The following is a 27,059-nucleotide window of genomic DNA, read 5'->3' as shown; positions in this document are numbered from 1 at the left end:
TCAGAAGAAATATAAGCTTGGTAGAGACTCCTGACACGTAAACAATGTCTATTCTGAAGAACCATGAACAAATTCTTTGAGGATTTATATTTGGCTGGCAAATATCAGTACGTTGCCACAGATGATAGAAGATGCCTAAATACTGGATTCTATTCGCGATTGTTATATGCATTATAAAGTCATCAAGTGCATTTGAAATCAAAGGACTTCAGAATGACCTTCTGCTAGTGGAAAATTTCTTTCAAAAGCTAACTAATGACCATGGTGAGTGATAGATGTATGTGTAATATTAAAGTAAATTTTAATTAAACATTAGCCAGTTTTTAAAAGATTATTATACTTTCTACACAGCCTTCATTAATCCAAAAGTTCTCTAGTTCATACTGAAATGATTTTTAGGATCAATACTACCTGGTCAAGATTCAACTAAGGCTTTCGATGCAAAAATAGCCAAGTTTCTTCAGATGACGCAGAGGCCGTTAGGCTGGCGCCACAGGAGACATCTTGATGGCCATGTGGCACGTTTAAACAATGGTGAGAAAATAATCCCGTAATAAGAAATGTATACAGCAATGAATCAAGAAAGCCCAATATCACAGTTTTTTAGAAAATAAATTGATGATATATTTTCATCCATTGTATAAAATGTACAATAATTAGGTAAACGTAACAAATGTACTATATTGGAGGTTTTCCGTCAACTCCAAAATATTCTTTAAATGCATATTGGACATTATGCTCAGTAAGATATTTATAAAGTTCGCCCATGTCATTGTGTCGATCTGAGCTTGGAAATGATATTTCTTGAAAGGTTGAAAACTTCCTGTGAATATTTAAATTACTGTTTTCCACAGGATCGTCTTCCTTAAATTTAACTAAAATTTTTTGCCAGTTCATCGCCTTTATCTGTGAATAAGTTAAATGAAAATAATTAATCATACAATAGGTTAATGACTTCAAATACGTAAATTGAGCTAAGAATACATTGATCAACTCACTCTTTGCCACCAATCTTCACACTCTTCCAAAGCTCCTTCTATACATACTATTCCAGGCTTCCCAGCCAAGCAAAAGCCCGAAAGATTATTTTCTTTCGCTATTTCAATAATTTCTCGACGTTTAAGTTTACTATAAATATGATGAGAGTATATCCAGTACCTAGAAAAACTCAAAACGATTTTCTTGCTCAGTTTAACAGGTGACTTTTGGCTCGTTTTACTGTTGGATGATTTTAAATATTTTTCTAAATTTTCCTGTACCCACGAAATTAACATATATATAGAGGGTAACCCCTCTTCTTGCGCATTGGAAAAGTTTATTAAAGAGGTATTAAAATTAAACTGTTGGATACGATCAAATAACTCGCTTCTAACGTAAACTTCTGGCTTTGTCATTGGGTAATCGTTGGGCAGTGTGACGTACAGTTGGCATTTACCCTGAAATAAGTCAACAAGTATTTAATTCTAAATATGTTTTGCAGTTGAATTTCAAACGTAATAAAAATACTGAAAATATTGTTTAACGAAAAGTGAAAGACTTACCTTAAGATGCAAAATAGTAACAATATATTCCAGGGGGTGTGGAACATCAGAATGTATATCCAGTATAAAATTGTTTATGTCAGCTAAAATTCCATGGTCAATAACTGTCAATTCGTCCGGATAAATAGCTTGCAAAGCTTCCAATTCTGCTATTTGTGCCTGATAATTTTCTACTCTCTTATCATTGACCGACATCCTCTCAAAATTCTAAAATGTGGTTCCAGTTTTATCTTATTATTTATTCAAAATTTTATCAATCAAAAGTATATTTTTTACACTTTATACAATGTAACGGTTCAGATTTATGTTATTTTCAAGGTTATCTAACCTGATTTTTATCACTGTTGGTAAATAAATTGATTTTTTTCATATACTACGCATACAGTGGCGTTGTTGGGCGACATGGAGTTTCTACTGATTCTATGACAGTTAAACAACCAGTTGCTTCTATGGTCATATTGCGGTTGTCACTCATAATATCAGTTCCAGTAATTACATATCTTTAAATCAACGTATTCATATTTGATTTGTATAGAGTCTTGAAGCCAATGAGATTTTTGCCTATTCTCTATTGGTTGCTGATCCTCCATGGCGGGACTCTTAAATAATTTGTTTCCAACAGGGATTGGAGTGTTGAAAGGATTTTCTGGTATCTTTGAAGACCCATTTCCAAATTCATTGGCCATATCAATCTTTGCTTATTATAATGGTAACGAACTACAATGGTTTACAGTTACTCTTGACGCTTCATTAATATCCCTATATCGGTACAATGTGAGTTATTATCTAAATTATAATTAATTGGTAATTAAGAGTGGTTATTACTTCTTGGATTGTAATATCATTCTATCATTTAATCATCTAGGGAAACCAATTTGAAAAAGCTTGTTACTATTTGCTTACCGGCGGATCTCATCTAATTGCGGACTGTTCGGAGTTTGGCTGCGTATTTGTAATAGGCAAGATTGACGGTAGTGTGACGATCTTACGTTTACAACGTGAAATTCATAAATACATTCTACATCCTGTCCAAGATCTCGAAGGGCTGGGAGATGTTCGATTATCAATTTGGCATGGAATGAATCAAATGTTTCTTGGCATAGCTTCGAATGCCAATGTATCAATATACCAGTGGCTAGGCGAGCATTTTGATTCAATTCAAGTTTTAAATTATGGTACTGGGAAACTAACACCATTTAAGATTGGAGGATCAATGTATTTAACCATAACTGGAACTCAGACTACTACAGTATTGAAATTTATCTTACAATCAAACGTGTTTGTTTTGACACAACGACTACCACCGGCAAATGATGCTGAAAGTTTTTACATGGAAAAAGGGCATCAGAGAGAACACTACTTAGCTCTGTCAAATCAGGACTCTACCATCATGTATAAATTCGTTCACGACCACTTTGTGCCTTTTCAAAATATTGAAAATGCTGATTGGATATCATCTATCACAACCAAAGAAACAGTTGTATTATTAGCATTAAAGAGGGGCTTGCTGAAAATTTATCAGTATAATGGTTGGAAATTCGTTGAGCTTGGCATAACAATGGCAGAAATTGATCAAATTTATCCTACATATTTGGATGGTGAGGTCATATTAATTGTAAAACATAAAAATGCTATGTGGAGCTTCAAGAAATTAATTTGGGTTCAGCAAAGTACGTGGGAAATTCTCAGAGATAAAACGAAGCTATGGTGTCTTGAAATTATAGAGAAAGTAAAAACACAGCCACCAGTGCGACCAAAATTTAATGGAGCTGTTAAAATCCAACACGGATACATTGGAAAACTTCAGGCAAAAAAGGTAAAAATATTGTCGTTTTGCCAAATCTGTACTTAATTCCTATAATGTAGTAACCGTGTCATTCAAATTGACAGGTAAAGGGCAGGGGTATGGAACAGTTGATAAATTTGTCAAATCAGTTTACGGAACTACGATCTGGTTTGTTAGCTAAAAAACAGTTATTTTCTCAATTCGTGCTAAAAAAAAACCCCAAGATCAACACACTGTATGCCTCTAAAGTCCATGGACAATGCACATCAGGGTGTAGGATAAATCGTCTGAGTACTGCCGTAAAAAGTGAGCTACTAAAAAACTTAGCAAAACCAAATGTCATTGATCAAGTTTTGGTATTTGAGAACGTAAAAGCCCAGTTAACTGGTACCTTGCCATGTCCAAAGTCTGCAGTTCTTCTGAAAAGTGTTACGGTCAGTAACCGGATAAACGGAATAACATTTGTATCCCTCCAAAAAGATTTATTGAAAGTATCTGGAGATCAAGAAGTTACAGGTGAGTTATTAGACCTGCAAATAGGCCACACAATATGTATAATCCCAACTGTTCTGTAGGTACAGATTTCATAAAATGCATTAGTACTACATTTAATCATCTGGACTGTTTTAGGACACCACATTTATAACAGTCTTTCTGTGTCCAACGTATTGGTTCCTCTCGGTATAGCAACGCAATTGACTCACCAGGAAATAAATGCAATTTCAATAAAAGCTAACAATCTATATTTGGTGCAAGGTGGAATTTTATTGCCCCTTAATGGTCCTCCTGTCACGATAAATGACACAAAAACAGTGTCCAAAGTAAAAGTAACTGGCCCTGTTCACTTGAGAGGTAAATTAAACGGCGATGGAGTGAAAGATTTGAAACCAGTAACTTGGATAGAAAAACCTTTGATACTTCGGGGTAATTATTCCCTACGAAAGGTCACTGTAACAAATCAGGCAAAAGCTTCTGATCTGTTACTGGACAGGAAGAGATCTTTGACTCAGATCAGGAGTGAAGCTTTACGCCTTGATGAAAGTGTGCCAGTTCACTTGAAATTGTCAAAACTTAGAACGGTTAGTTTTGAGGAATATTTTTGTTTATCGTGTAGTTGTTTAATTTCATTAATCCATATATTTTATATGTACTTTTGCAGACTTGGACAAACATTACTGCAGATATAACTGCTGATTGGGTTACAGCTCTAAGTGAGAAATCAATTATTAACCATGTAAAAAATATCACTGGCACTAAACGCACTCCAAATGATGTTATTATTACAAGTTTATCTTACGATGCTTTGCCTCTTCCAAAGTATGTGCAGAGGTTGCTAATCAGTGATGTAATTACATGTAAATAAGTTTTATTTAAATATTTGAATTGCTCTTCTTTAGGTTTCAGAGCTCTTTTTGTGCCTTAGAGGCGACAATCGCAAACATTGAAACATGGTCTGTAGAAGTTGATGAGGCTTCAGCTAAGACTTTGAAAGCTGTACAAATGTTTGGTGCTTCCACATTAAGTTCAACTATAATGGATACAGCTACAATAACAACGGCCAACAAATTAAATCTAGCATCGAAAATTTTCTCAGGAACTGTTGAAGTTCACCAAGCATTGCTTGATGATATTGCTGGGATTGATTTTCAAAGTGAGTAAATTCATTACAATTATAAACTATTATAAATGAGAATACGAAAAAATTAGTAGTATATTCAAAATCAACCTTTTATCTTTTAGGGCTGTGGGTTGCCATAAATGCTTGGCGTAATCCGGGTACTATTAATGGTGTCGTAAATGCATCAAATTTAGATATCAAACATCTGCTGGCTGCCAAAGGATTCGTACCACCTTCCATAACCAATGCGAAAAATTTCATTTCGAAAGGAAACATATATTTTGAAACCTTGAATCAGGAAAATATTTCTGCTTTGGCACAGAATATTGTTAAGTTGGATGAAACTGCGTCTCTAACTAACATTGCATTTGGTATGTAGTTTCCTATTCTTGTTCTTTTTATTGGAATAAATCTATCTTCTTCAAAAATGCAAAATTCTTTCAGCTGGTGGATTGGTAGCACGTACGTTCAAGACTTTGGTAGCTCCCATTGATCTTTCAGGAACTCGTAACATGGGCACAAAAATAATTGCAGGAAGCCTGAAATCTGCCAATTTAATATTACCCTATTCCTTCACTTATTCATCTAGCAACACACCTACCAATTTAATTGTAAAAGGTAAGTAAATATAGTAATTTCCAAGTTGCGGAACAGAGTACCAACAATTCTTGTTTGCAGGTTCAATCACGTTTGCAGTAGAACCAAAAATTCAAAGTATCAACGGTCTCACCTTGCAAAAACTTTTCGATAATATTTGGTTCATCAATAAGCCCTGCATTCTCTCCAATGCACTATTTGATCTTAGGCATGCCGTATTCAAAGGACCCGTACAAATATTAGTTAGTACTTATATTTCTGTAAACTTGTAGTGTTTAGAAATTGTACTGATTTTTATGTACATATTGTACTCATCAGAATTACAATCTATTCTATTAGGGATGGCTGAATACACAAAATTATGGACCCTGGAATCAAATCTCGAAGTGGTTGCTTAGTCGAACCAGATCGCAGGAAATATATGAAAATGTTTATTTAACAAAGGCAAAAATTCCGAATATTATATGTACAAAAGGTTTGTCACTCTTGGCATCCGCATCTTTTTTAGCTGAACTAGTCGAACACTCGTTAAAAAGAGACAGTAGTCAAACTGTCTCAAATGCTATGCACTTCCAAACATTAATAGTGTTAGGTAAGTGAATCTAAAACTTTTTTACTGAAATTTTCAGTTTGATTTCACTAGCAAGCTCTTCTTGCTGTAACCTTATAACTGAAAATCATTTCAGATGATTTGAACACTCAAAGTAAAATTAATGGGAAAGATTTGTCTATTGACATTGTACGTTTCGACGTCAAAGAAAACATAATTACTGGGAAGAAAACTGTGTTGTCATTGCATGCTGAAAACTTTAATGGTGGTTTCAATTTTGGTAGCTGGCAGACAAATACCTTGAGTGTATTAAATAATGGAAAACCAATCATTGTTAGGGGATTGAAAACCTTTGCAAATATTACGCTACTGAAGCCTTTGCAGTATGTATTTTATTCTAACGGATACCATGGATCTTTTATTTGTAGACTCAGAAAGTACATTTAATATTCGTCGTGAAAATTAATTATCTCAATTTAACGTATCTCAACAGAGTGGATGGAATGGTGAATGGGTGCGCAATGAAGAAGTATCTTCTGAAATCAATATCCCAGCAAGTAGGTGGGACAAAAAAAATTCATGGGACCATAATTACGTCAAAAATTGTCATTGATGGACAAATAAATGACATCGATCTGTCATCTCTGGTGAAGCATCAGTTGAAGAAGAATAAACAAGTTCAAATAATAAAGTCTCAGATCATAATGAGGGGTGATGTCACGATAATGGGAGATGCTGCAGTAAATAGACTGTTCCATGGGGTGGAACTTAAAAACTTGGATCGACTTACTTTGGATTTAGAATTAGTCAGTGCCAGAATGGTGGAACTTAGTTACGTCGCAAAACAAATTCATATATCATTGTCACGTAAGTTAGATTATTTTATTTTTTAGCAAACAAAACTTTTCACAACAAAGGTTTCAAAACTGATCTGTACTAATTTTTATTTTTTTTACATTTTAAAATAGGACGAGCTTGGTATTGTGATAAATTAGAACTGATTAAAGTAAACTCTACGGCTTTGACCTCAGGCTCATCCATATTTCATGCGGTACTTTTTGAAGGTCTAGGAAACTGTTTATTCAAAATTGGCGTACTAACATGTGATGGAGAAACAGTTCAACTTCTTACCTTCCCTCCGAACTCTAGCAGAGTATTATTCAGCCAAGTTTTTCAATTGGAGGGAATTCCACTAGTTGTTGTTGCAACCTCAGATCCTAATGGCGGTGTATGGATCTATACTTACGAGCATGTGGAGAAGAAATTTCGTCAAGTTGCCGGTTTGTGTTTCACAGTTTGCATCCTTCAGAAAAATATCCGCTGAATTAACTAACTTTTCGGACAGCCTGAATATCTGCAAACTATCGAGCCTTACTAGAATTCGCTACTTAACTGTTAAAGAAATTAATTTAGCAAACGACATTTTCAGGTTTCAACCTACCTGGGGCTACGCAAGCATCTGCTATTGTGTCATCTGGCTCACTCTGGCTCGCTGTGCAGTTGACTTGGGATACGATAATACTACGATATGATACGTGGGGTCAATTCGAAGAATATACCCTACCTGGTTCAGAGTTTCTTCTAATGGAAGTGGCTCCAACAGGAGAGCCCTTAATATTCCAATCCGATGGTGTTTGGAAATTAGGAGGACTCTCAGGGCCACGTCAATTGATTGCCACTCAATTAAACGGAAAGATTGGTACGTATAGAGATGATAACGATTACTATGTGCAGGTGATTAGAAATAGCAATGCAAGGTTGCTGAAAACACGTTACGTTGGTAACTGAATTATTCCTCAACGAATCGTAAGTTGAATTTATTTATAATATATTGTTATTGTTTATTTATTGAAAGTCTGTAATTTAGTAATTATATAAAATGGTATAGCAGGTGAACATTGTAACTTCTTGCGAAATTAATTACCTTAATTAATAAGCTTCAATAATCTAAAAGCTTTGATCGAGTGATGATCAAAATTTAGTAGGCATTTTGTTAAATTCTTATTTGTTGATGAAAAAATAAACAGATTGTTACCCGTATCGTTTTCACTCGACAAATTCAAGAGTAAACTCTTATGTACTTACTAACTTTTCTGTGAAAATGAAATCAAAATGTGAAACGCAGAGTGATACAATTTCGATCAACAGTCAGATTACCAATAACTGTAAAATAATCTTTACTCACGGACAATATTTACATTTCATTACGATTTTTTTGATGTTAATTGCATTCATTACTTCTTGGTCTCAAACTACAAATCAGAGTTAATTGCATGGTTCGATATTCACTTTATGAATGCTCAGGATTGCTCTTGCAACTAGAAAATGAAGGACCGTAAATTCGTAACTGCTAAAAATTGCAATAACGGATAGTTTTCTTACGTTCTTAAAATTACACCAGGTACCTAGACTCAATAAAATTCTGCAACTAATTCCCTTACGGTTCAATCACGGTTTGGGCGCGTCCGATAAACGTTCTCTGTGATCCTGTTAAGGAAGACCAAATCGATTCGTTTAAAGATATGGTGTCAGTACTTGAAATTGGGTCATGTTTTAATATTCTCGAATAGTGCATTGCATTACCGTTAAAAAATAACACAATGCTAAGATAGAAAAATGCTCTACCAACGAAACAAATCAAACATATGAGAACAAGTGATGAGATTTTACAATTAGGAAATGTACCTTAATCGCGTCTTTGATGACGGTCACATCTTCATTTCCGCGTCCATGGTCTTCATCGGCATCAGTCTTACTCCTGCTATCAGGTTTCGTAGGCTTCTGGAAAAAACATGGGAAAAAATTGTTAATCAATGGTTAAAATTATTCCGTTAAGTACATTCGTGGTCACTTGCCAAATTTCTATTTATTTTCTCCTCGTTCCTTTTCCTTTCCTCAACCGCAGAGTTGAGGGCGGTTTGCTCGGCAGGTGTAAGGACCATTAATCGAGGATCCATGAGTATCCAATCGCTATGCAATACCTGGTCCATTTTCCATCTCTTATTCAAGTCGGGTTCAAGCAGATTGGTAACGACCCTCTTAACGTTGTCGCTCAAAATTTCTACCACTTTACCCCGAAATTTCCACCTCCTGTTAGTCTGTTGTTCGTACAATCTCTTTATGTTAGTATCATCAAAAGGCATGGCTTTGTTGAGTAATATGTAAAGTATCACCCCCAGGGACCAAATATCCGCTATTTTTGGATTGTAAGGTGATCCTCTCAGGATTTCCGGCGCGGCGTAAGATAATGAGCCGCAGTAAGTATCGCTCAGGACGCGTTTGCCTCGGCCGTCGACTACATATCTTGCAAAACCAAAGTCCGCTAATTTTACGTTGTAATTAGACGTGATCAGCACGTTTTCACACTTCATATCACGATGTGCTATTTCCATTTCGTGTAGGTACTGGAGTCCTGAAATTCGGTAATGGTAGGCAAAGTTGACAATTTTGAATACGAGACCCGACCATACCACCCGATGATGTTCGAAATATTCATTATGAGTGTATTAAAATTTTTTTTTTTTTATTTTATTTTTATTCTTTTACCAAGAGCGAGTTGTCTGAGCCAAACTCGCGCCTGACTTTCCGCGACCACTCCGTTTTTCAATATAAAATCAAGGAGGTCTCCATTCTCGGCGAATCGCATGAATATAAAGTATTTCGACCGTCTTTGAAATATGCTGTGCACGTGAACTACGTGAGGATGATTTAATTTCACTAAAATATCTAATTCTCGGGGCAAAAATTTTTTGACAAAGTCCTTGGGCGCTTTGGCGGTATCCACGATCTTACACGCCAGTGTATTCGCTCTGTCAGGGTCGTTATCTGGCTTGTACTCGGCGAGATACACCTGTGCAATTACAAATCGTGTTTACCGTTATACCTGGCATGTATACATAATGTATCGCAGAAGTTTGCCGAACTTTGATATCGGCGAGGAAATTAGTTTACCGATAAGTCGATACGCTGTCCGAAAACAGCTTATACGCAGCGAATGTATTATACCTTGGCATACGAGCCCTCCCCAAGTTTTTTTATCAATCTGTATCCCCTTGCGGCTAAAGTTGCCTCTTCGGACGCTGTCTGGTTCAGAGCTGGCTGCGACATGAGACCTGGCAAACCAGCGGGGGCATCCTAGCTGCTCTGCTACCATAATTCACAATGAATTTGTTTGTCATTCCTTTCTGCCTTTTGCAGGTCGAATGGAATCTGCATTTATTTATACCGCTAACTGCAAGAAATCATCTTATAATAATAAACCCATAGAATTTAATTTTTTTTTCTGTCTTCATCGGTAGTTTGTTTAATTTATATAATTAACTCCGGATTGATTATATTTTTCGATTTTCTTACGAACGGGAATACCGTTGCTCTTGTCTTTTTTGAATAACCTCCCGCGGATAATACACCGCGGTGTCAAATTAATTATCCGTTGAAGATTGCCGCACTTGCTTTAATTATCTCGTTTTCTTACTTTTTCCCACCTCCGAATTAGCGAAAATGATTTACTGGGAACACAAAAATCGCGCGACTACGTAACCATGTTTTTTCAAATTGCTAAATTCTATAGTTTTTCAAATGGTCGATGACAAGAAATTAGCCATGGCTATCTACGTTGTGTCTGTAGCGTGCCTTGAAAGCAAGACATTTTAATATTGGACTCGTATCAATAATGCCTACGCCAAATCAATTCTCCAATGGATTTGGAACTTGTTTTTAGAAATCATACTGTGAATATATTTTCCGGAAACTCCACAAGCGTTTTGAATGGCTAATATGTTTAATAACGATGGTAATTTGCCAGACATATTAATTCGCTATCGTGATGTTGCTAATGCGTTCAATCGAAATTTTACTTCACATGTTTGCACGTTATCCTGGTTTCCGAAGGTTTAAACAACCTAATTTTATCGTTATCTCAACGTTCAGAATTGTCCGATCGATTGAGTAATGGTGAGAGTTCGAGGCGCGAAACACTATTATCTATCGTATAAAACGAACAACCAGACAGTTATTCGCCGCGAACCTCGTCAGCGCGGAGAATGGGTTCCACGCTGGTTAATAAAACGATTTCCTCGAGTAAACGAAATTTCAATTCTGAACCGAAGAGCTGTTTACCAAAATTGATCAACGCGGAAATCGATCGAAATTGCAAATCCGAGACCAATGTTTCTACGTCGCAAAATCGTCCTTTGGATTCTACAACGCTCCTATTTCCACTCTGCGAGGAAAATTTTTTACTGGAAACGGTTGGTATTCAAATATCTTGCAAATTCATATTCTTTCATAATGTCATTGCTTTCTTGTTCTTTATTCTCAGATTAACAAAATCATAAAAAAACGTTGGCGGATCATCGGCCATACAACGAGATATGGTTGGTTAGCTGCAGCTGGCTCTTACAAGCCCGCTCTTTCTCCCGAGGATGCGAAGATATTATTAGCGCTCAGCAATCAGGTTTAGAATTAGGCTCTGAGACTTTTATAATAACTAACGGAACATGCACTACAATATATTATTTTGTTTCAGATTGGGGTTGAGAATTGTACCGAAGCAATCGAGAGAATTAAAAATTTGTCGGAAAATCTTCATCCCAGAGATGTGCCGGCAGCTGCTATCGCTATCTTGACCGAAACTCACACCGCCATGATTTTAAGGTATGTCCTAAAGTAGAACTGGTCTATTGTACATGGGGTATATTGTGGTATTTTTTATCCTTTGATGGGTAAGTTAAAATAAATTATAGTTTGAGAATTTACAAATGACGAAGTGTTGCTTCACACCTGGGTACCGGCAACACGGAAAGCAGATGCTTGAGTGGCGTACACCGTCAAAACATAAAATCAATCATCGGGATCGAAAACGAGGAAGATTTTACTCATAAATACACGCATGAATTATTACAGACAGCGAAGACGGTTAAAATCTTACGCCAAGCTAGTACAGGACCGATTCCCGACGATTTTTACTATTTCCGATGTGTGTACAATACAGCGGGTTGATTTGAATCAATCGATGTAGCGCTTCGTAAGTTTCAATCTTCGTTTAATTTTTACTTCTTATATTCATTTGCAATCTTTTTATTCTTATAAAATACAGATTACTGCCATGTTTTTGTATAATCGTACGTGTATAATATCTTAGTATTAAAAATACAGGCTTCATAATTAACAATACGTACTGCTGATTATTAAATGGGAAAACTCACTAGGTACTTAATCAATAACTTGTCATTATTCTATTCTCTTTTTTTTTTTACCTTCTACGATTGTCACACTCACTGATTCATTGTGAAATTTACAATCTGATTAATAGCTCAAAAGTTCCAGATGAAAATTCATAAAAAAAGCATGTGTGTACGGCTAAGAATACTCATTTTATGGAATTTAATGTATGCATACAGTACAAGAACAAGTACACTTGAAAGTAAAATTTCATTATCAATTGATTTCATTAGAAAGCAGTCAGTAAAATAGCTAGTTGTTGCTTGATTATTGGTAACATGTTAATAATCTGCTACAGTAAAAATATTTGTTTAATTTACAATTTTATTTGGCAGTATTTCAAATGATTAACATACAGACAGACTCATTCCCTCTCTCAATGTCTATATGCAACCAATTACTCGTTTGTGTTCCGTAATTTCTCTACCTGAAATATTCAAAGATAAATTAAATCACACACAATATTGAACTAGTTAATTTATCGAAAACGACGATTCATATTAAAATGCCACGTATAAGATTATTATGAAATACATGTACGTTAAATATAGCATCAAGATAAAATGGGACGCACAATGGAATATTATTGTTCGCACAGTTCGTTAAATTTTGCGTATCATATGAACGGATGATTGGTTACGTGTATGCATTAGTAGAGTTAGACTTACGAGTGTTCTTTGATTTTTTTTAGTTTCTTGCTCGAGTGAATCTGTGATTGGTTAGAGAATGGGTGAACTCAGATTAGGACTGCCAGGGCTTGAAGAAGGCGAACACGGTGTACCTGGTGGTGAAGGTTCCAGAGGACAAACTAGGTTCCCATAATCCACTTCATTTTTACTTTTCTTTCGCTTTAACGTGAACTGGGATTTCTTTGGTACCTTAATCATTAATTAAGAAAGTAAGTTACGAATTGAAATAATCGCTTGTTTATAGTAATCGTGAATGTAGAGTCCCAATTTCTCGTTTTGCATAAAATATAATGAAGAGAAAGGGAAAAATATAAATAATGAAAAATTCAATGAATAATCAGATACAAAAACGTTTTACTAATTTGTTTAATCATTTTTCATTGTTTCCTTCAGAAATCAGTCCAATTGAGGTAAACAATTTATAAAATGATTATTCATATGGTTGAACTACTTACTTTTAATCTGGCAGTCAGAGTGAGGGGCACGAATCCCAAGGTACTCTCAATCTCCCGTTTGTGCTGGACGACCTCTCTTCCTAAAAGTTGGTTGAAGTGAGTTGTCAGATGCCGGCGGAGTAGCGTCTTTCCTGGAGGAATGCTGAGCAAAGTAGCTAGTAATTCAGAGGTAAAACGACCCTCGTGAACCATCAATCCGCCGTGAACGCCGGAGCCGCGCATGTTCGGCGCATATTCGGCAAGGTCTACGACTCTTAGCCATTCCATGACACGGTGATTCGTCCATAACGTGACGTTCCTACCGTCAGCCCCATTTCCGTTAATAGACCTTCTCTCCAAGCTGTCAAAATTGAAATTCAGCTCCCTAAGGACCTGAAAATCCAAAGATTGATCGGTCTCCTTCGTTCCGTTAAAAAGTAAAAATAAAATGAAAAAAAAAACGAATCCTGATACCTGAATTCCTCGGCGTAAGCTAGCAGCACATAACTGGGCGTTTACTCCTAAATTTAGCAAGTCTTCTGTGGTTAATCGATGCAAAACTCTACCATCTATTTTAGCGTTTTGAAAAGCTTCTTTGTACTGCGGTAATCCAATATCGTCTAACCATCGAAGAACTGCTGCACTGTCCATCTGTAAGTCATAAATTATTCATGTTTATTGTTTTTTATTTTAGTATGTTGTGGCAAGGAAAGGGATTGTTAATTTTCGTATCTCTTTACCTGTTCAGCTCCGAAAAATCCAACGGAATTCGGTCGTTCAGATTCGATAGCGTACAACAATTTTTTCCGATGCAGCGTGTTCTTTATGTCAAGCTCTTTCTCAATTTGATTCTGTTGCATTTCTAATAGCTTTGCTCCTGTAGCACCCCAGCGTCGCAATTCAGCTGCATAACATTCGAGGCCTAGGCGTGATAGCCAATCCCCAACTTCCTCCATCGTAAGATCGGCTAATGGTTTTGGTGGAATATATTCAGGTTGCGGTGCAGCCTCGCCGATTACTGTCTTCTCCTCCTCAGCTATGAAAAATCGTTTGAAAATTCAAATTACAAGCATTACATTTGACGGATATTTCTCACCGCCGTGCGTGTGTTAATTTTATGCCAATTTGTGATTTTTGTAAAATACTAAGAAGAAAAAGCACTCTGAAAAATATTCAATCAGATATTAGGAGTTTAGAATTGAGGAGAGAGAGTTCAAAATTTCAATAATTATACGCAAGCACAAGAACGTCAATTATTTCGAAAAATAGCTTTAGCTGTTACTGAGCTAACACGTTTCAATCGCATTGTTATTTCCTTGATTAAATACGCACTTGATTTGCAATCTCCTCCAAAAATCGCGTGATTAGTCAAGTTTTTAAATTTAAGCTCTGTTATCATAATAGCAGCATGCAACACTGCAGGCATACTTATATTCTGATTGAATTGATTAAAACCTAGAATCGGGGCTGACAGACATCTAGCAGAGATTCCCTTAACAGTCAAGGGGACAGACTGTGCGCCATAGTTTGAATTTGCGACGACCTTACCAAATGCGACTCCCTTCTTTGATGACGTTGGCGGCCGAGGTAAGCTGCTGTACTGTCCTGCATGGCGACTGAATCTCTCACCCTAAAACATAACACAAAAGGATTGTATCATTTCTCACATTTATTGATTGCAAGTATCAACAATACAATGATTAACGTACGTTTGACATGGGATTGCTGCGTAAACTTCGATTCTCATGTTCTAGGCTGGCCTGTTTTAGCTTCAATTCGGACATAGAACTTAGCAGCTCCAGTTTCTGAGTTTCTAACGTGCTCCTCGAGATAACTTCCTTGAATAAAATAAAGTACCGTGCATTAGAAATTATTCAAGCTTGCAAAATTCGCGCGATTTTATTCATCTGCAGATTGTCAATCACGAGTACAGTGTAAGATATGATATTGCGAGGACAATAGATAAAATTTTACTGCCGGGTAATTTCGCTGCGCCAAACGCGATAAGCTGTAGCTTTGTTTATTGTTACCCGTTGAAGAGCCTCTTCCATCTGTCTCAGAGATTCTTTTTTCTCCTGCAATATGCTTTCCAGTTCGTGTATTTTGTTTGACTGAGCATCGACCTGTTCAGAGAGCACAGATACCTCCATGTGTAACGCGCCGCGTTCGTTCTCCAGTTTTCTCAAACGCTCCTAGAAATCATAGTTGGTCATGAAAATCTGGAATTTGTAGGCGAAAGATAATTTTATAGTGAAACAAAAATCGATCATCTGCATTAGGAAGGGTCGATGCAACGTGTAAATAAACATTTGTTATAAAATCTTGGTTTTCCAACGAATGGAACTAAAGTAACAACAGCAAACCTCCCTACACCTCTGTTAATAAGAACATCCAACGTGTGATTATTCGTTTTACGATTTTATTTAAATTTAAGAAACAATTTTTCATTGCATCTCAAATTAATTACAACAAAGACTGACGTCCAACTCTACAATTATTTGTACCTCAGTGTTATTGTTATAGCCGTTCATATACGGATTGCTCGCGTATTGAAATTGTTGATGAGAACAATAAAGTCTCTCCCTATCGCAGCATATCAGATCGTTATGCGACCTGGCTCTTTGGTCTCTTTCGTTTCTGTTCCTGAGCCGACGTCTTCTTCGATCCAAGGACCCGGCGCACCGGCTCGAATTTACCGGCAATGAGGTCATGCTCGAGGATTTACCGTCGGAACGAATCCCAGATGAATCTTTGGCCATTGATGGACCCGGACTGAGAGGAAGACAGCAACGAGGGACCGGAGGAGCGATGTACCGCATCGGTGACGGTTCTTTCGATGATCGGTAAACGAACTCGTTTCCGGCGCTAATTGTACAAGTTTTTTTGTTGCACATTATTCGCACTCAGCCAATAATACATCAAAATTATTGTTCGTAAAAATTTATTCGCGTCAAATGCAAAGTCGAATAAGAAAATTCAACAAAGATTAACCACCTTGGGCAAGATGTAGCGTAGAAAGGCGGTAGAGATGATAGATGCGCCGCGTTGACGGCACAGGAATTGCTCATGTTTCCTTGAAAAGCAATCGCTCTCGTGTATCCCATCAGGCAGTTCTGCGATAGTTTCATAAAAATAAAAAACAAATACGAGAAATCATGAAACGTTGGTAATTTCATTATCTTCTGTCTTCTTTGTAAGAACACCGCAATACGCTTTTTCTCCCAGACTGTCAGTTTTGCGGAAGGAATCGAAATATTTGTTAAGAAGCGACATGCTTTATTCTTTAAATTCAAATTAACGACGCGATTTTTTAAGTTATTTTTATACCTGGCAAAGGCAACTCTGTGACCTGCAATCGTTGCGTAAATCTAACGGTGGTCCAGGCAGTTCGATTGCAACGTTACGTGAATAAACTTCGGGATATTCGTCGCCGGGTTCCGACGTGGAAGATGTCGCCGAAGAGTCGTAAACGTCCGACGTCGTCTCCTTGGACGCGTTCCGTTTCATTGTCGATGTTGTGTCCGATGAATCGGATTGTGAATCTGCATTGTAAATTAATCGTATCGTTCTTCTTAATCATCTTCAGTTCGCTGCAGACGCATAATGATGATCACTTACCATCCCTTCCCTTGCCCCGCACAAGCTTAACGACTCATGGGGACATACCCTATCGGGTGTGACGGGTATTGGTAGTGATTATTATTATTATTATTATTATTATTACTATTATTATTATTATCATCATTAATATTCTGTATCGTATTTCTACTTTCCGTACTATATAATCGATGTACTTCGCGAGAAAAAGGTAAAGCTCGGGGAAAAGAAAGTTACAGGAAAGAAATGCCCGAGTTATGTACCTAATGTAATTTGAATGAATCCGGAAAAACGAGAATACAGAACGATTATAAATCGTGTAGTTAATAATCATTGTGACCAATAGTGAGATGGTTCCCATTTGAAGAGACGGTCTTCAATATTATAGACGTAAATACGTACGTTAGTATACGTAGGTTAATATGCTACAGTTAGGTGTGTATATATACCTATACTAACGTATGTACATACATTCACATCTGTATAATCTTTAAATAGGTATTTATTTAGTCTCGTATTTATAGGAGTGATGCCCCTTGTCCTCTCAAATCGAGAAGGTCTAGGCTCTCGGCATCTATAAGTACATATGGTAGAAGCCTTGGGAAAACCACATCATCCCGTCATCATCACTATCTGGACGAGCCGCGTCAGTCTGTCCGTCCATTTTCCATTGTTGATGGAGTTTATTTCGGGTCGCGTTATGTGTTTTCCTTTTTTCTGTTCTGTTCTTTTCCTCGAACGCGGTGAGAGTTTAAAAAAGCAAAATTTTAATTGCACATCGGTCACTTTCAACTGCTGAGCTACTCGGAAGCTGAACTTTTTTTCTATCTCTATCCTCGCGATATACCAGATTAGAACACTAAATTAGAATGAAAAAACTCCCGATTTCACGTTGATACCTTTCGGATAGCTTCTGTCTTCCTCCTCGGTGATCGGATCCAAATCTTGACGTTCTCCTCCTCCCATGAGCCCACCACCCCAAGAATCTTCCATAACGGAGGCGAAAAATTTACGGTTAATATACGATCTGTTTTACCGTATTTACTACACAGATATCGTCGATCAGTTCATTAAATTTCCAATTCCGATGATATCGACCCCCGAATCAAAGTCGAATGAATTACTAAAACCCAACACGGTATCACATCGATCATATTCTTCAACATCTACCGCGTGTCAATGTTAAAGTTGGATGAAAATATGCGAGAAAATAATTTCGCACCACTTTTTTCAGTGTTTTCCTTCTCGTTTTGGGATTATTGAGTCTCTCTTTTATCTCCACCGTCGCTCGCGATGATTAAGTTTTAGCCTTCGATCGCGAAACCGGAAGTTTCCGGGTAGATCACGATCAGAATCGGGAGAAACGAAGGAAACAAGGTCAAAGCGCGCGCGGACAGCGAAATTAAGTTAGTTTAATAAATGAAACCGTATTCTCCAGTTATTTCTCGAGAAATTTTCGAAACCGACGAGACTCCCTTCGGACAGACTCCGTCTCGTAAACTAAAATTAACCCGTCCAAATCTTGAAGACGCCGTATTTATAAATAGAGACTGGTACTGTTCTTCCCTCGTCTACGGGGACGAGGCATGCTGCACGTCGTACGCGTGCGCGCAATGGACGCGTGCATCTTATACGAATATCGCCACTTCACTCGCAATTTTTCATTTCATTATTTTTTCAATATTTTCAATAGTTCAACGCGTGATATACTCACCTTTTTCATTAATTCTCTCGCGGCAAGCATCAGCCATGTTATTGTTGCTGTGACTATGAAATAGTAGCGATACTTAAATCGTTCGCATATCATTTTCGCACAATTGCAGCGCGCAAATATTCCGCCGGCGTTCAATTTTACGGGAATATTCTGTCCGGCTATGTGGATGCACGGATACGTGCCTTGATTTCAAATCGAATGGACGTGCTCCGCGATCGAACCGGCTTACGTGCCTTCCGGAAGTAAGGCGAAACCGGAAATGAGCGATTCGATTCGTTGGAATTAGAAGTTTTCATTTATTGTTCTTCCTTGTCCTTATTCCATACGGAAAACAAACTTTTCTTTCTTTCTTTTCAACTTCCCTTCGTAATGCAGCATATATTTTGAGTTTCAATTTACACAACTATTAAGGATCTATACTTGAATATTGTTTTATGCGAATCTTGTACTCACTGGTTGTAGCCAGTGCAATAACACTTCAACAGTCTCCAAATTGGGGGGTTGTGGGAGAGATGGAGCATTTTGGATTGCAGACACAAGGTTCTTTGTGGCTTCTTTCACCGAATCCTTCCATTCAGAGTTACTGTCAGATCCCTCTGCGCAAGCTCCTACATGAAACACAGAATGTAACGTCAATCGAATAGAAAATCCACTGACAATTTCATAGTTGATACAAGCGAATTTATTTTTGAAGACTTTCTTTTTACTAACGCATGATACTTGTTTCTTGTTTAAACTTACAATAATTGGTTTATGAGATACTTTACAAAATGTCAATTCATTTCAAATTCCTCCACCAGACAGAAAGAGGCTTACTTATGATCTCGCACAGACAAGTCTTTCGATAGAAAAAACAATGAAATATAAAATTCGTGGACAGCATTTTATTTTGATTCTTTTTGTTAAACCAAAGTCGTTCGGGGTTTTGCAAAGACTGATAGGTATCACTTAATTTTTCGTAGTGAAAGTAATGGTTGTTTTTTAGCATAATCCAAGCTACAAAAAAAGACAGATGATTTCTCAATTGACATAAAACATTCCAGACAATCATTAGAAGAGTTGAGATATCCACCTGATATGATACCGTCCATTTGTAATAGAGCTGCTTCAAGCATCTTACTAGCTTCAGTAGTTTTTACCAAAAATGAAGTCTCACTCGCCTCTGACCCAGCTGCACTGCTTTCCTCACCCTTTCCCATCACTCACCTATATTCTGCAAGCAAAAACGAATGAAGTGATGAAAAAAGAAACTGCGAAATTTATCAAATTATTGTAATAACTATATCATTTACATTCGCTATTTTTTCGTTTATTTCGTTTTGTATTTTTTTAATAACCTGAACAATTATTGCAGTGAAGTGGATAAATGAAAAGGTATGTATGTCACATAACACACATATACCTTAATTGAGTAAATAATTAATCAGGCATTTTTGCACTCCATTTGCGAATTAATGAGGACGCAGGGAAAGATACATTTGGGTGCTTCTTACCGTCCCACTCCATTACACGTAAATCGGCAGATAAACGATTTACTCGGCTATATTAAATTAATTTTCAATCAATGACTTTGTTATGAAGTGCGGTAGCAGGGGTGTATGTATATCATCGATTCAAAGAGCGTAAAAATAAGTGAAATAATTGTTGTACAAGGAGATAATCAACAGGTTCTACGCGGAACAACGCCCAACAGCGTGAACACATCCACCGACAGTTCCTCTATTTTTATCTATCACACGTATTCTCGTTCATCTCGCGTATCTCCCATGCTGCTTGCTTCTCCCTTCACCGCGATTCGAACTAACCTCTCTCATCACTGTCAAAATCGTCAAAATGTGGCGTAGAGGAGTATCGTATTTTCGTGGTATTTTCTCTCTCTTTAAATTCAGCTTTTTTACGCAATGCCTAATTGAGCTTGTAGTCGTCGGTTAAGAGCAAATTTTTGATAGCATTAATTACGCAACTTTACGTATCAGACGTCCGAACCAAGTTTCCGCGATAGAATATAGTAAGGTTAGCTAATTTAAAACACTTGAAAAGTGTGCATGATTTGAATCAAGATTCAGTCCCGTCGGCTACTTTGCAAATATAATTAATCGTTTTCAATCGTGCGAAAATGAATATTGAATACTTTCAATTTCGTTAAGTTATTTTTCTACTGCTATTACTCGTAAAGTAGTGTCACGCTTTCATAATTACGAGCGATTATCATATCTCGCCGCAATCGTATTTCACAGTACACATAGTATGTATCAGGGAACACGCGTCATTTTGAAGTACGCAATTTTCGATAGTAAAAATTGCTTTAAAAAATTATCTACACTTTACCTCAACCTTCAGTTTCATTTATGATTTTCGTTTACCACCATGCACTCGAAAATAACTGTATTGTATTCATTACATGCAGTAACAAAAGTGTCATACCGATTTCGCACGCGTGTTTATATAGGTTACTACCGCCTGTTTGAAATTTCTATCATTTAAATAAACTTTCTATGTTAATTTTGATTATTTCTAGGTTAGGAACGTTTTCCGCTTTTTTCCGGTCTCACTGTCGAATGAATTTCCTTGATTAGAAAATGGTCTGCTATTCGTGAAAAAGAAATGCAACGGATAACGTGCGTCAAATGTTGTATATAAAATGTGACGTTTGACAGATCGTCAAGCTGCACTTGCTACCAACTTAGAAAAAAAATAAATAAAATAGGTTAGGTTTCACATTTTTATCCGATTCGTTTAATCCGCTATCAAAAATTTATTCTGCTGGTACAATATTGAATAAGTAAATAAGTATCGTTGATGGTGGGAATATAATCTTGATCCATTCGTGGAATGACGTTTTCCCGTTATACAGAACTCAGTATCACGTTTTCGTGGACATGAATTAAAGTGTAAGAAGTAGGTAAACTTGCGAAGCGAAGGTGGTAGCATGAGAAAACGGATATCTGGCACTTCCGTTACATTTTATTTGTGTGTCGTCGTGAAAAGTAAAAAAGTAAAAATAAAGATATGCGAGCATTATTGCCTAAAATATAGAGAGGACGAGGGATATTTATTACGGGAAAAGTGAACTAGGCGGTCCTGGAATGTAAGTAAGTATTTTACGGCGTGTATTCTCAAATTCTGGTGGCTTTTTATTGTTAAAACCGCAAAATCCTACGTCACTACGTGACGGATTCGATCAAAACTGGGACAAAGTGCAGTGCACTCTGGCACTGCGTTAACCACCAGGTGTTTCTATGCCGTAATCGTCTCAGGATTGGGTAATACCTGCCACTACACCTTGCCGAGATATTTTTGCATTGCCAGATCGCTAAATAATTGAAATTTATATTTTCAACCATCATCTCGGTTTGAATAAAAAGGTCGAATGAAACGGCAGGTAAAGAATTTGCGAAATAATTCCGGTTTAAAGTATATATCATTCAATGGGAATCCGTCAAACAACTAATATTATTCGAAAGTCTCATTGCCTTCCTCAGAATACTTTAATTGGGACCATTGTGGAAGGCAGCAAATAAATATCAGTTCTCAAAATTGAATCGTCAACAGCAACCCAGTACGTTCTGTCTTATTCCATTGACTCAGGCTTACGCAAAGGCCTCAGGATAGTACCACCAGGAAGTACGATGTCAGATGGGATCGGGAGTGGCGGTGGGGAAAACGAGGTAGACTCTCGTTCCTCTTCGCGAATCGAGGTCGGAGAGTCGTCAAATCATAGGGAAGACGAAAGCTTAGATCCAGACAATGAAGGAGCCCTTAACACAAACTACGACAGTGGAGATGGAGCGGTTCCAATATTTCGGTGAGGTACATTAAGTACAAAGTAAACACAGAATCATCTGATCAAACTTTTCTCCTTCTCCATTTTTGATACCAATTTGCAAGTGTATCTCGCCTCTACTTTGGATAATGAAAAGTTATTGTTAATTTCATTTTCAGGTGCGACCGCTGTGATAACTACGAAACAATAAATAAAACTGCATTTTGTGCGCATCAGGACCAGTGCATGTTGAGTGGTGAGGCAGGAGAAAGTGCGGAGGGTATCGAGGGAAATGAGAATGACGGGGATGGAGAAGAAGGACACTCAGGCCACAGAACGCATCGTAAGCTCTTTGAGTGCGATGTTTGCAACATGAAATTTTCCAATGGTGCTAACATGAGACGGCACAAGGTATTTTGAGGCTTGTTTTTTTTCAGTTCTTTGAGCGGATATTTTCATTAACACATAGAATCTTTTTTTTTTTGCAATAAGCATCAACTTAAATACTTTTTAATTATTTTTCCAGATGAGACACACTGGGGTGAAACCTTACGAGTGTCGAGTGTGCCAAAAGAGATTCTTTCGGAAAGATCACCTTGCTGAACATTTCACAACGCATTCTAAAACACTGCCCTACCACTGTCCAATATGCAACAGAGGCTTTCAACGACAGATTGCGATGCGAGCCCATTTTCAGAACGAACATGTAGGCCAGCATGACATGGTGAAATCCTGTCCACTTTGCAGTTACCGAGCTGCTACGATGAAGTGTCTTAGGCTACATTTTTTCAATAGGTACAGACTGCAATCATACACATACTTCTGCTCAAGCAGACATCACGAGAAAGAATAGTCGTGATAATTATTGTAATTGTTTTCAGACATGGAATCGACCTCGATAATCCTGGACCAAACAGCTCCACATCTCTAATGAATAGTTGTACACCCGGAGAGGCTATACCTTCTGCACCTTTATCCGACAGCGGAGATAGTACTGGAAATAGATCAGCAGACAACGCAACGCCACCAATGCATTTTCTTACTCCTCATGTGGAAATATCCATCCCTTATCAAGAACACACGTCGAATCAACGTAACCCAAGTCCTGCCCCATTGAATGGGGATAGTCCGAACAGTCCGCAGAGTGCGGACAGTAACAGTAATGCTCCAAGCAGTAGCCATCATCAGATTACAGTCAACAGCAGCGCTGTGCACAGGTTAAAACATCGTGATATTTTTCCATATGAATGTTCATTTCGGTACAATATTTTTCAAATGATTAAAATATTGCGAGTATTTAAAAAACAATGACACACTGTTTATTCCTCAGGAGTGTCGGTGGCTGCGAAGATTCTATTACTCCATCGATTTCTTTGATTCCTATCAAGCAAGAGCCAAACAGTAATGGAACAGAAGATTCAGGGGCGACTTCGAGTAATCTTCCTTTGCCATCTTTAATAAAAGTCTCTCCGTTAAAGTCATTGCTCAGGGATGATCTTCGTAGAAAATTATCATCCAATACAAGTGTGAGCAATTCAAGTGGTAACTTACATTCACGAGGTGAGCCACCTACATCAACAAGGCCAGATCCGCGAAGCAGTGGATTGCAATGTACGCATTGTAGAATAACATTTCCTGACCAAACGTTATATTTTCTCCACAAGGGTTGCCATAGCGATAGTAATCCATGGAAGTGTAACATATGTGGAGAACAATGTTGCAATTTGTACCAATTCAATTCGCATTTGCTGAGCAAAAGCCATCAGTAAAGTGAAAAAACAAACAAACGTTAGCAGCAGGAATGCGACGTTAATATTAAAGATTAATTCGCCCACAACGTTAGTGTATATGTTGTGGCCCATTTACCAAGTCAAGTACGTTGGTGAAATGGAAGCGTAATGATAGCGATCTATGTTTTTCATTTACCAAGTTGGAAGTCTTTTTGGTAAAGTAAACGAAAGAGTAAATGACGTGGATTAATCGCGATATCTACATCTAGAAATGCATATATACTCGAGTATAGTGGGAGGTAGGACGGTAGATATGTGAAAAAATACTTTGGACACAACCGAAACAGAAGTTTGTTGCAATAATTTATTACTATTGAACTTGTACGATAAAGTACATAAAAATATAGATATACTTATATAATATTGACGTGTGTGTGATATAAAGAGGCTTTGAAGGCATAGTACAAAATATTTGTATCGCTATCAGAAAGGCAATTCACTGGGACCATCTGTAACTTCTCTGTACTTGAGTGACGTTATTAGCTTGACTGTACATAAAAGAGATATATAAATTCTGTTTTTGGAGCATAATTAGGAGCTTAACTCATTTCGAATTAAGTCAGAATCACTGCGTTCATTTGATCATTGCTCTGATAGAAGTTACCTATTTAGGTTTTATCAGCGTCTTACAAACCAAATAGTTAAGTGGAACGTCCCGCATATATTCCGGCTCTTCTTCTCACTGTACTCTAAGACAAGTTCTCATATTTATGAAAAATATCATATCCGGACACGTTCGTGCCTTCGAAAGAATTAAAAAATTCAGTCCGTTGTGCTGTCACCAAGTGAACTATCCGTCCATAGGGCTTAAAAAAAATATAAATAAATATATATGTATATATATCTATATATATATATTCCAAGCTCTATTCATAGATTTAACGTAGTTAGGTAATCACTTCAGTAGATTGGACTTAATTTTAAATACCTAATTTCTAATTCAAACAAAGTATTCGTCTGCAAGACAATTTCTCAACAATTACAGGTAACTCGTACATGATTATCGTAAAACAGCATTGAAGAACTTTCGATTGTTCTGAAAGATAATGTCTAATCTATTTGAAAAAAGGTAGCTAAAATACCATAAATAATTATATTTGACCTTAGTAAGTATTTAGAATGTAGTATTTCGCTCTTATCGCGCTGTTAAAGTGTTTGAAACGGACGATATATTCTACAAGTTCTATTACTTGGTAACTCCATTACTATTGGGCATCAATTGTACTAAACAACTATTACGAGTACTTTGCAATAACCAGGGTTGTTTAGAAAAAAAAATTTACAATGTATAACTAATTCAAATCGGGGTTTATCATTTACAAAAATCTTCTCGGGTTTTCTCTATTTCCTAAGTTCTTGTGTAATATTGTGTAATTTTTTTTTGGAGATTGTAGCTTTTACGTCCGTGGATTATATGATTTTTCGCTCTATACACTGTAGCAATTAGATGCTGGACGTTACGCGGAACACAACCAGGCCATTTCTAGGCCTACAGATTTTTATTTGTTGTTACATTTTTAAAAATATCCTACCAGAGTTCGTAACGATTTAGTTGATCGCAAGTCACTCCTCAGATTTAGGTCGGTGGAAAAATCCGAAACGATCAAATTAATAGTTAAAATGCGTAATATCGTTGCTGCGTTTTTCTTAAATGGCTGAACTCCACGTACCAGTAAAACTGGCATTAAAAGTGATGTACAGGGCACAAGCCACAGAGCGCATACTACGCTATATCAGTGGCAAAATTCGTGACGTTTCATAAATTTCTTACAAAATCGTTGAACACATTTGAGAGATCGGGCAATATACAAAAATTGTAACTAAAACTGTTAGTAATAAGTTCAAATTGAATTACAAATGATTTAACGTTGGCGGATTTTGCTACTGTTTGTATAAATATTTTTAATATAAATATTTGTACAGATGGAGAATAGAAAATTCTTGAAGAAAAAAATCGAATGATAGAGAGTAAAGTTTAAATAGTATACATATATAATATGTATACATGTATTTAATTATACCACACTGCTGTAAATGGTTGTAGTTATGTAATAACTATTCTGTATATCGAGTTATATTTAATATGATTATTATTTATTAGTAAATAAGTAACTTATTGCCTTGCATTCCACAAACAGAACACGTATGCTAAACTAAAATTTAAGTGCGCACGTTAATGGTGCTGTTGTAAAATACGAGGTTGGTTAAATTTGTGAAACAAAATAACTTATTCTATTTCGAAACATTGAACAGTTCAACTTTATTTTATCTCACTCAATGATAATCTATTACATTTACATTTGTTTTCTCTTATCTCTCTTAAGTCGCAATATTACGCCTTTTTACCAAAGCATCATTGACATAACAATAATAATGTCAGGCACTTATGCATTCGTTATAATTTTGTGAACGTTGAACAAAGGGTGCCTAAAATCTTAGTTTAAATGAATTACCGAATTATAATTGAATATTTGTCGACAGCAACTTAGTAATGAAAAGTGCCTATTGAAAAAAATGTTGTGTAGTGAATTATTAGAAGAAATGTTGACTTAAAAAAAAATCCAATTACTCTATTTCTGCATACTAAAGTCTATCTTTGTACGCAAAAAAAAAAAAAATTATTTCGTTCATCAATTCGAACATTCGATTAAAATTTAAACGTACCTGATTCCAGCAGTCAAAGATAATACATTCGAACAATGGCGTGTGTTGTGATAGCAGTTTGAGATATTAAAATACAACGGAGTTAGATAAAAAA

General features: G+C 36.7%; 5 protein-coding genes across 24 annotated transcripts; 2 read left to right on the top strand and 3 right to left on the bottom strand.

Moving 5' to 3' along the window:
- Positions 1–14: 14 nt before the first annotated feature.
- LOC124221015 (uncharacterized) lies at positions 15–13,143 on the top strand. Of its 4 annotated transcripts, XR_006883708.2 has the most exons (19): positions 15–264; positions 400–534; positions 2,164–2,315; positions 2,407–3,357; positions 3,432–3,843; positions 3,958–4,406; positions 4,487–4,644; positions 4,725–4,978; positions 5,068–5,316; positions 5,390–5,563; positions 5,624–5,784; positions 5,882–6,134; positions 6,229–6,475; positions 6,586–6,959; positions 7,061–7,372; positions 7,522–7,791; positions 11,620–11,747; positions 11,997–12,117; positions 13,006–13,143. XR_006883708.2 is itself a non-coding variant. In XM_046630599.2 (17 exons), the coding sequence occupies exons 1-17, from the start codon at positions 132–134 to the stop codon at positions 11,628–11,630; spliced, it is 4,695 nt and encodes a 1,564-aa protein (XP_046486555.1). In that variant the 5' UTR covers positions 15–131; the 3' UTR covers positions 11,631–11,798. The 4 variants fall into 4 exon arrangements, 3 of the variants coding, with proteins under 3 accessions (XP_046486555.1, XP_068993588.1, XP_046486553.1); XM_046630599.2 differs by lacking the exons at positions 11,997–12,117; positions 13,006–13,143 and having other exon boundaries at positions 11,620–11,798; XM_069137487.1 differs by lacking the exons at positions 11,620–11,747; positions 11,997–12,117; positions 13,006–13,143 and adding an exon at positions 11,413–11,604.
- On the bottom strand, positions 617–2,068 carry LOC124221033 (RWD domain-containing protein 2B). The gene is made up of 4 exons (XM_046630660.2): positions 1,870–2,068; positions 1,542–1,748; positions 999–1,436; positions 617–906 (listed from the first exon to the last, which is right to left on the bottom strand). The coding sequence occupies exons 1-4, from the start codon at positions 1,909–1,911 to the stop codon at positions 679–681; spliced, it is 915 nt and encodes a 304-aa protein (XP_046486616.1). The 5' UTR covers positions 1,912–2,068; the 3' UTR covers positions 617–678.
- On the bottom strand, positions 8,201–10,199 carry LOC138191199 (testis-specific serine/threonine-protein kinase 3). The gene is made up of 5 exons (XM_069137501.1): positions 10,098–10,199; positions 9,639–9,942; positions 8,948–9,504; positions 8,778–8,873; positions 8,201–8,579 (listed from the first exon to the last, which is right to left on the bottom strand). The coding sequence occupies exons 1-5, from the start codon at positions 10,197–10,199 to the stop codon at positions 8,541–8,543; spliced, it is 1,098 nt and encodes a 365-aa protein (XP_068993602.1). The 3' UTR covers positions 8,201–8,540.
- On the bottom strand, positions 12,158–21,325 carry Liprin-beta (liprin-beta). 9 transcript variants are annotated; one of them, XM_046630619.2, is made up of 13 exons: positions 21,173–21,325; positions 19,821–19,961; positions 19,202–19,356; positions 16,432–16,550; positions 15,942–16,302; positions 15,468–15,629; positions 15,147–15,275; positions 14,893–15,067; positions 14,178–14,473; positions 13,912–14,088; positions 13,459–13,830; positions 12,983–13,192; positions 12,158–12,741 (listed from the first exon to the last, which is right to left on the bottom strand). In XM_046630619.2, the coding sequence occupies exons 2-12, from the start codon at positions 19,945–19,947 to the stop codon at positions 13,034–13,036; spliced, it is 2,232 nt and encodes a 743-aa protein (XP_046486575.1). In that variant the 5' UTR covers positions 19,948–19,961; positions 21,173–21,325; the 3' UTR covers positions 12,158–12,741; positions 12,983–13,033. The 9 variants fall into 9 exon arrangements, with proteins under 9 accessions (XP_046486575.1, XP_046486573.1, XP_046486576.1 ...); XM_046630617.2 differs by having other exon boundaries at positions 21,077–21,314; XM_046630620.2 differs by lacking the exon at positions 21,173–21,325 and adding an exon at positions 20,554–20,823.
- Positions 20,520–26,936, top strand: LOC124221021 (zinc finger protein ztf-16). 9 transcript variants are annotated; one of them, XM_046630634.2, is made up of 7 exons: positions 20,520–20,612; positions 21,603–21,840; positions 22,231–22,553; positions 22,691–22,922; positions 23,038–23,306; positions 23,393–23,728; positions 23,842–26,936. In XM_046630634.2, exons 3-7 carry the CDS (start codon positions 22,378–22,380, stop codon positions 24,278–24,280), a joined length of 1,452 nt encoding a protein of 483 aa, XP_046486590.1. In that variant the 5' UTR covers positions 20,520–20,612; positions 21,603–21,840; positions 22,231–22,377; the 3' UTR covers positions 24,281–26,936. The 9 variants fall into 9 exon arrangements, with proteins under 9 accessions (XP_046486590.1, XP_068993595.1, XP_046486595.1 ...); XM_069137494.1 differs by lacking the exon at positions 21,603–21,840 and having other exon boundaries at positions 20,567–20,612; positions 22,337–22,553; XM_046630639.2 differs by lacking the exon at positions 20,520–20,612 and having other exon boundaries at positions 21,350–21,836; positions 22,337–22,553.
- Positions 26,937–27,059: the final 123 nt, after the last annotated feature.

This window comes from Neodiprion pinetum, chromosome 6 (assembly GCF_021155775.2).
Source record: "Neodiprion pinetum isolate iyNeoPine1 chromosome 6, iyNeoPine1.2, whole genome shotgun sequence".
NCBI lineage: Eukaryota > Metazoa > Arthropoda > Insecta > Hymenoptera > Diprionidae > Neodiprion > Neodiprion pinetum.
Note: the sequence above shows the minus strand (reverse complement) of the source record. Positions and strands in the feature narration are given on the sequence as shown.

Excerpts from the sequence above, each read along its gene's own strand:
- LOC138191199 (XM_069137501.1), bottom strand. The coding sequence starts at position 10,199 with ATGTCGCAGCCAGCTCTGAACCAGACAGCGTCCGAAGAGGCAACTTTA. Across the intron at positions 9,943-10,097 it reads GGGAGGGCTCGTATGCCAAG|GTGTATCTCGCCGAGTACAA; the intron begins GTATAATACATT and ends GTAATTGCACAG. Across the intron at positions 8,580-8,777 it reads TCATCAAAGACGCGATTAAG|GATCACAGAGAACGTTTATC; the intron begins GTACATTTCCTA and ends CTTCCTTAACAG.
- LOC124221021 (XM_069137494.1), top strand. The coding sequence starts at position 20,582 with ATGTGGCGTAGAGGAGTATCGTATTTTCGTG. Across the intron at positions 20,613-22,336 it reads AGGAGTATCGTATTTTCGTG|GCTTACGCAAAGGCCTCAGG; the intron begins GTATTTTCTCTC and ends CCATTGACTCAG. Across the intron at positions 22,923-23,037 it reads CTAACATGAGACGGCACAAG|ATGAGACACACTGGGGTGAA; the intron begins GTATTTTGAGGC and ends TTATTTTTCCAG.
- LOC124221015 (XM_046630597.2), top strand. The coding sequence starts at position 132 with ATGCCTAAATACTGGATTCTATTCGCGATTGTTATATGCATTATAAAG. Across the intron at positions 6,960-7,060 it reads AATTCATATATCATTGTCAC|GACGAGCTTGGTATTGTGAT; the intron begins GTAAGTTAGATT and ends ATTTTAAAATAG. Across the intron at positions 7,373-7,521 it reads GAAATTTCGTCAAGTTGCCG|GTTTCAACCTACCTGGGGCT; the intron begins GTTTGTGTTTCA and ends CGACATTTTCAG.
- Liprin-beta (XM_046630615.2), bottom strand. The coding sequence starts at position 18,027 with ATGGAAGATTCTTGGGGTGGTGGGCTCATGGGAGGAGGAGAACGTCAA. Across the intron at positions 15,630-15,941 it reads GCTATAACAATAACACTGAG|GAGCGTTTGAGAAAACTGGA; the intron begins GTACAAATAATT and ends TATGATTTCTAG. Across the intron at positions 14,474-14,892 it reads TCTGTCAGCCCCGATTCTAG|CTGAGGAGGAGAAGACAGTA; the intron begins GTTTTAATCAAT and ends GATTTTTCATAG.
- LOC124221033 (XM_046630660.2), bottom strand. The coding sequence starts at position 1,911 with ATGAAAAAAATCAATTTATTTACCAACAGTGATAAAAATCAG. Across the intron at positions 1,749-1,869 it reads CCAACAGTGATAAAAATCAG|AATTTTGAGAGGATGTCGGT; the intron begins GTTAGATAACCT and ends ACCACATTTTAG. Across the intron at positions 1,437-1,541 it reads TTACTATTTTGCATCTTAAG|GGTAAATGCCAACTGTACGT; the intron begins GTAAGTCTTTCA and ends GACTTATTTCAG.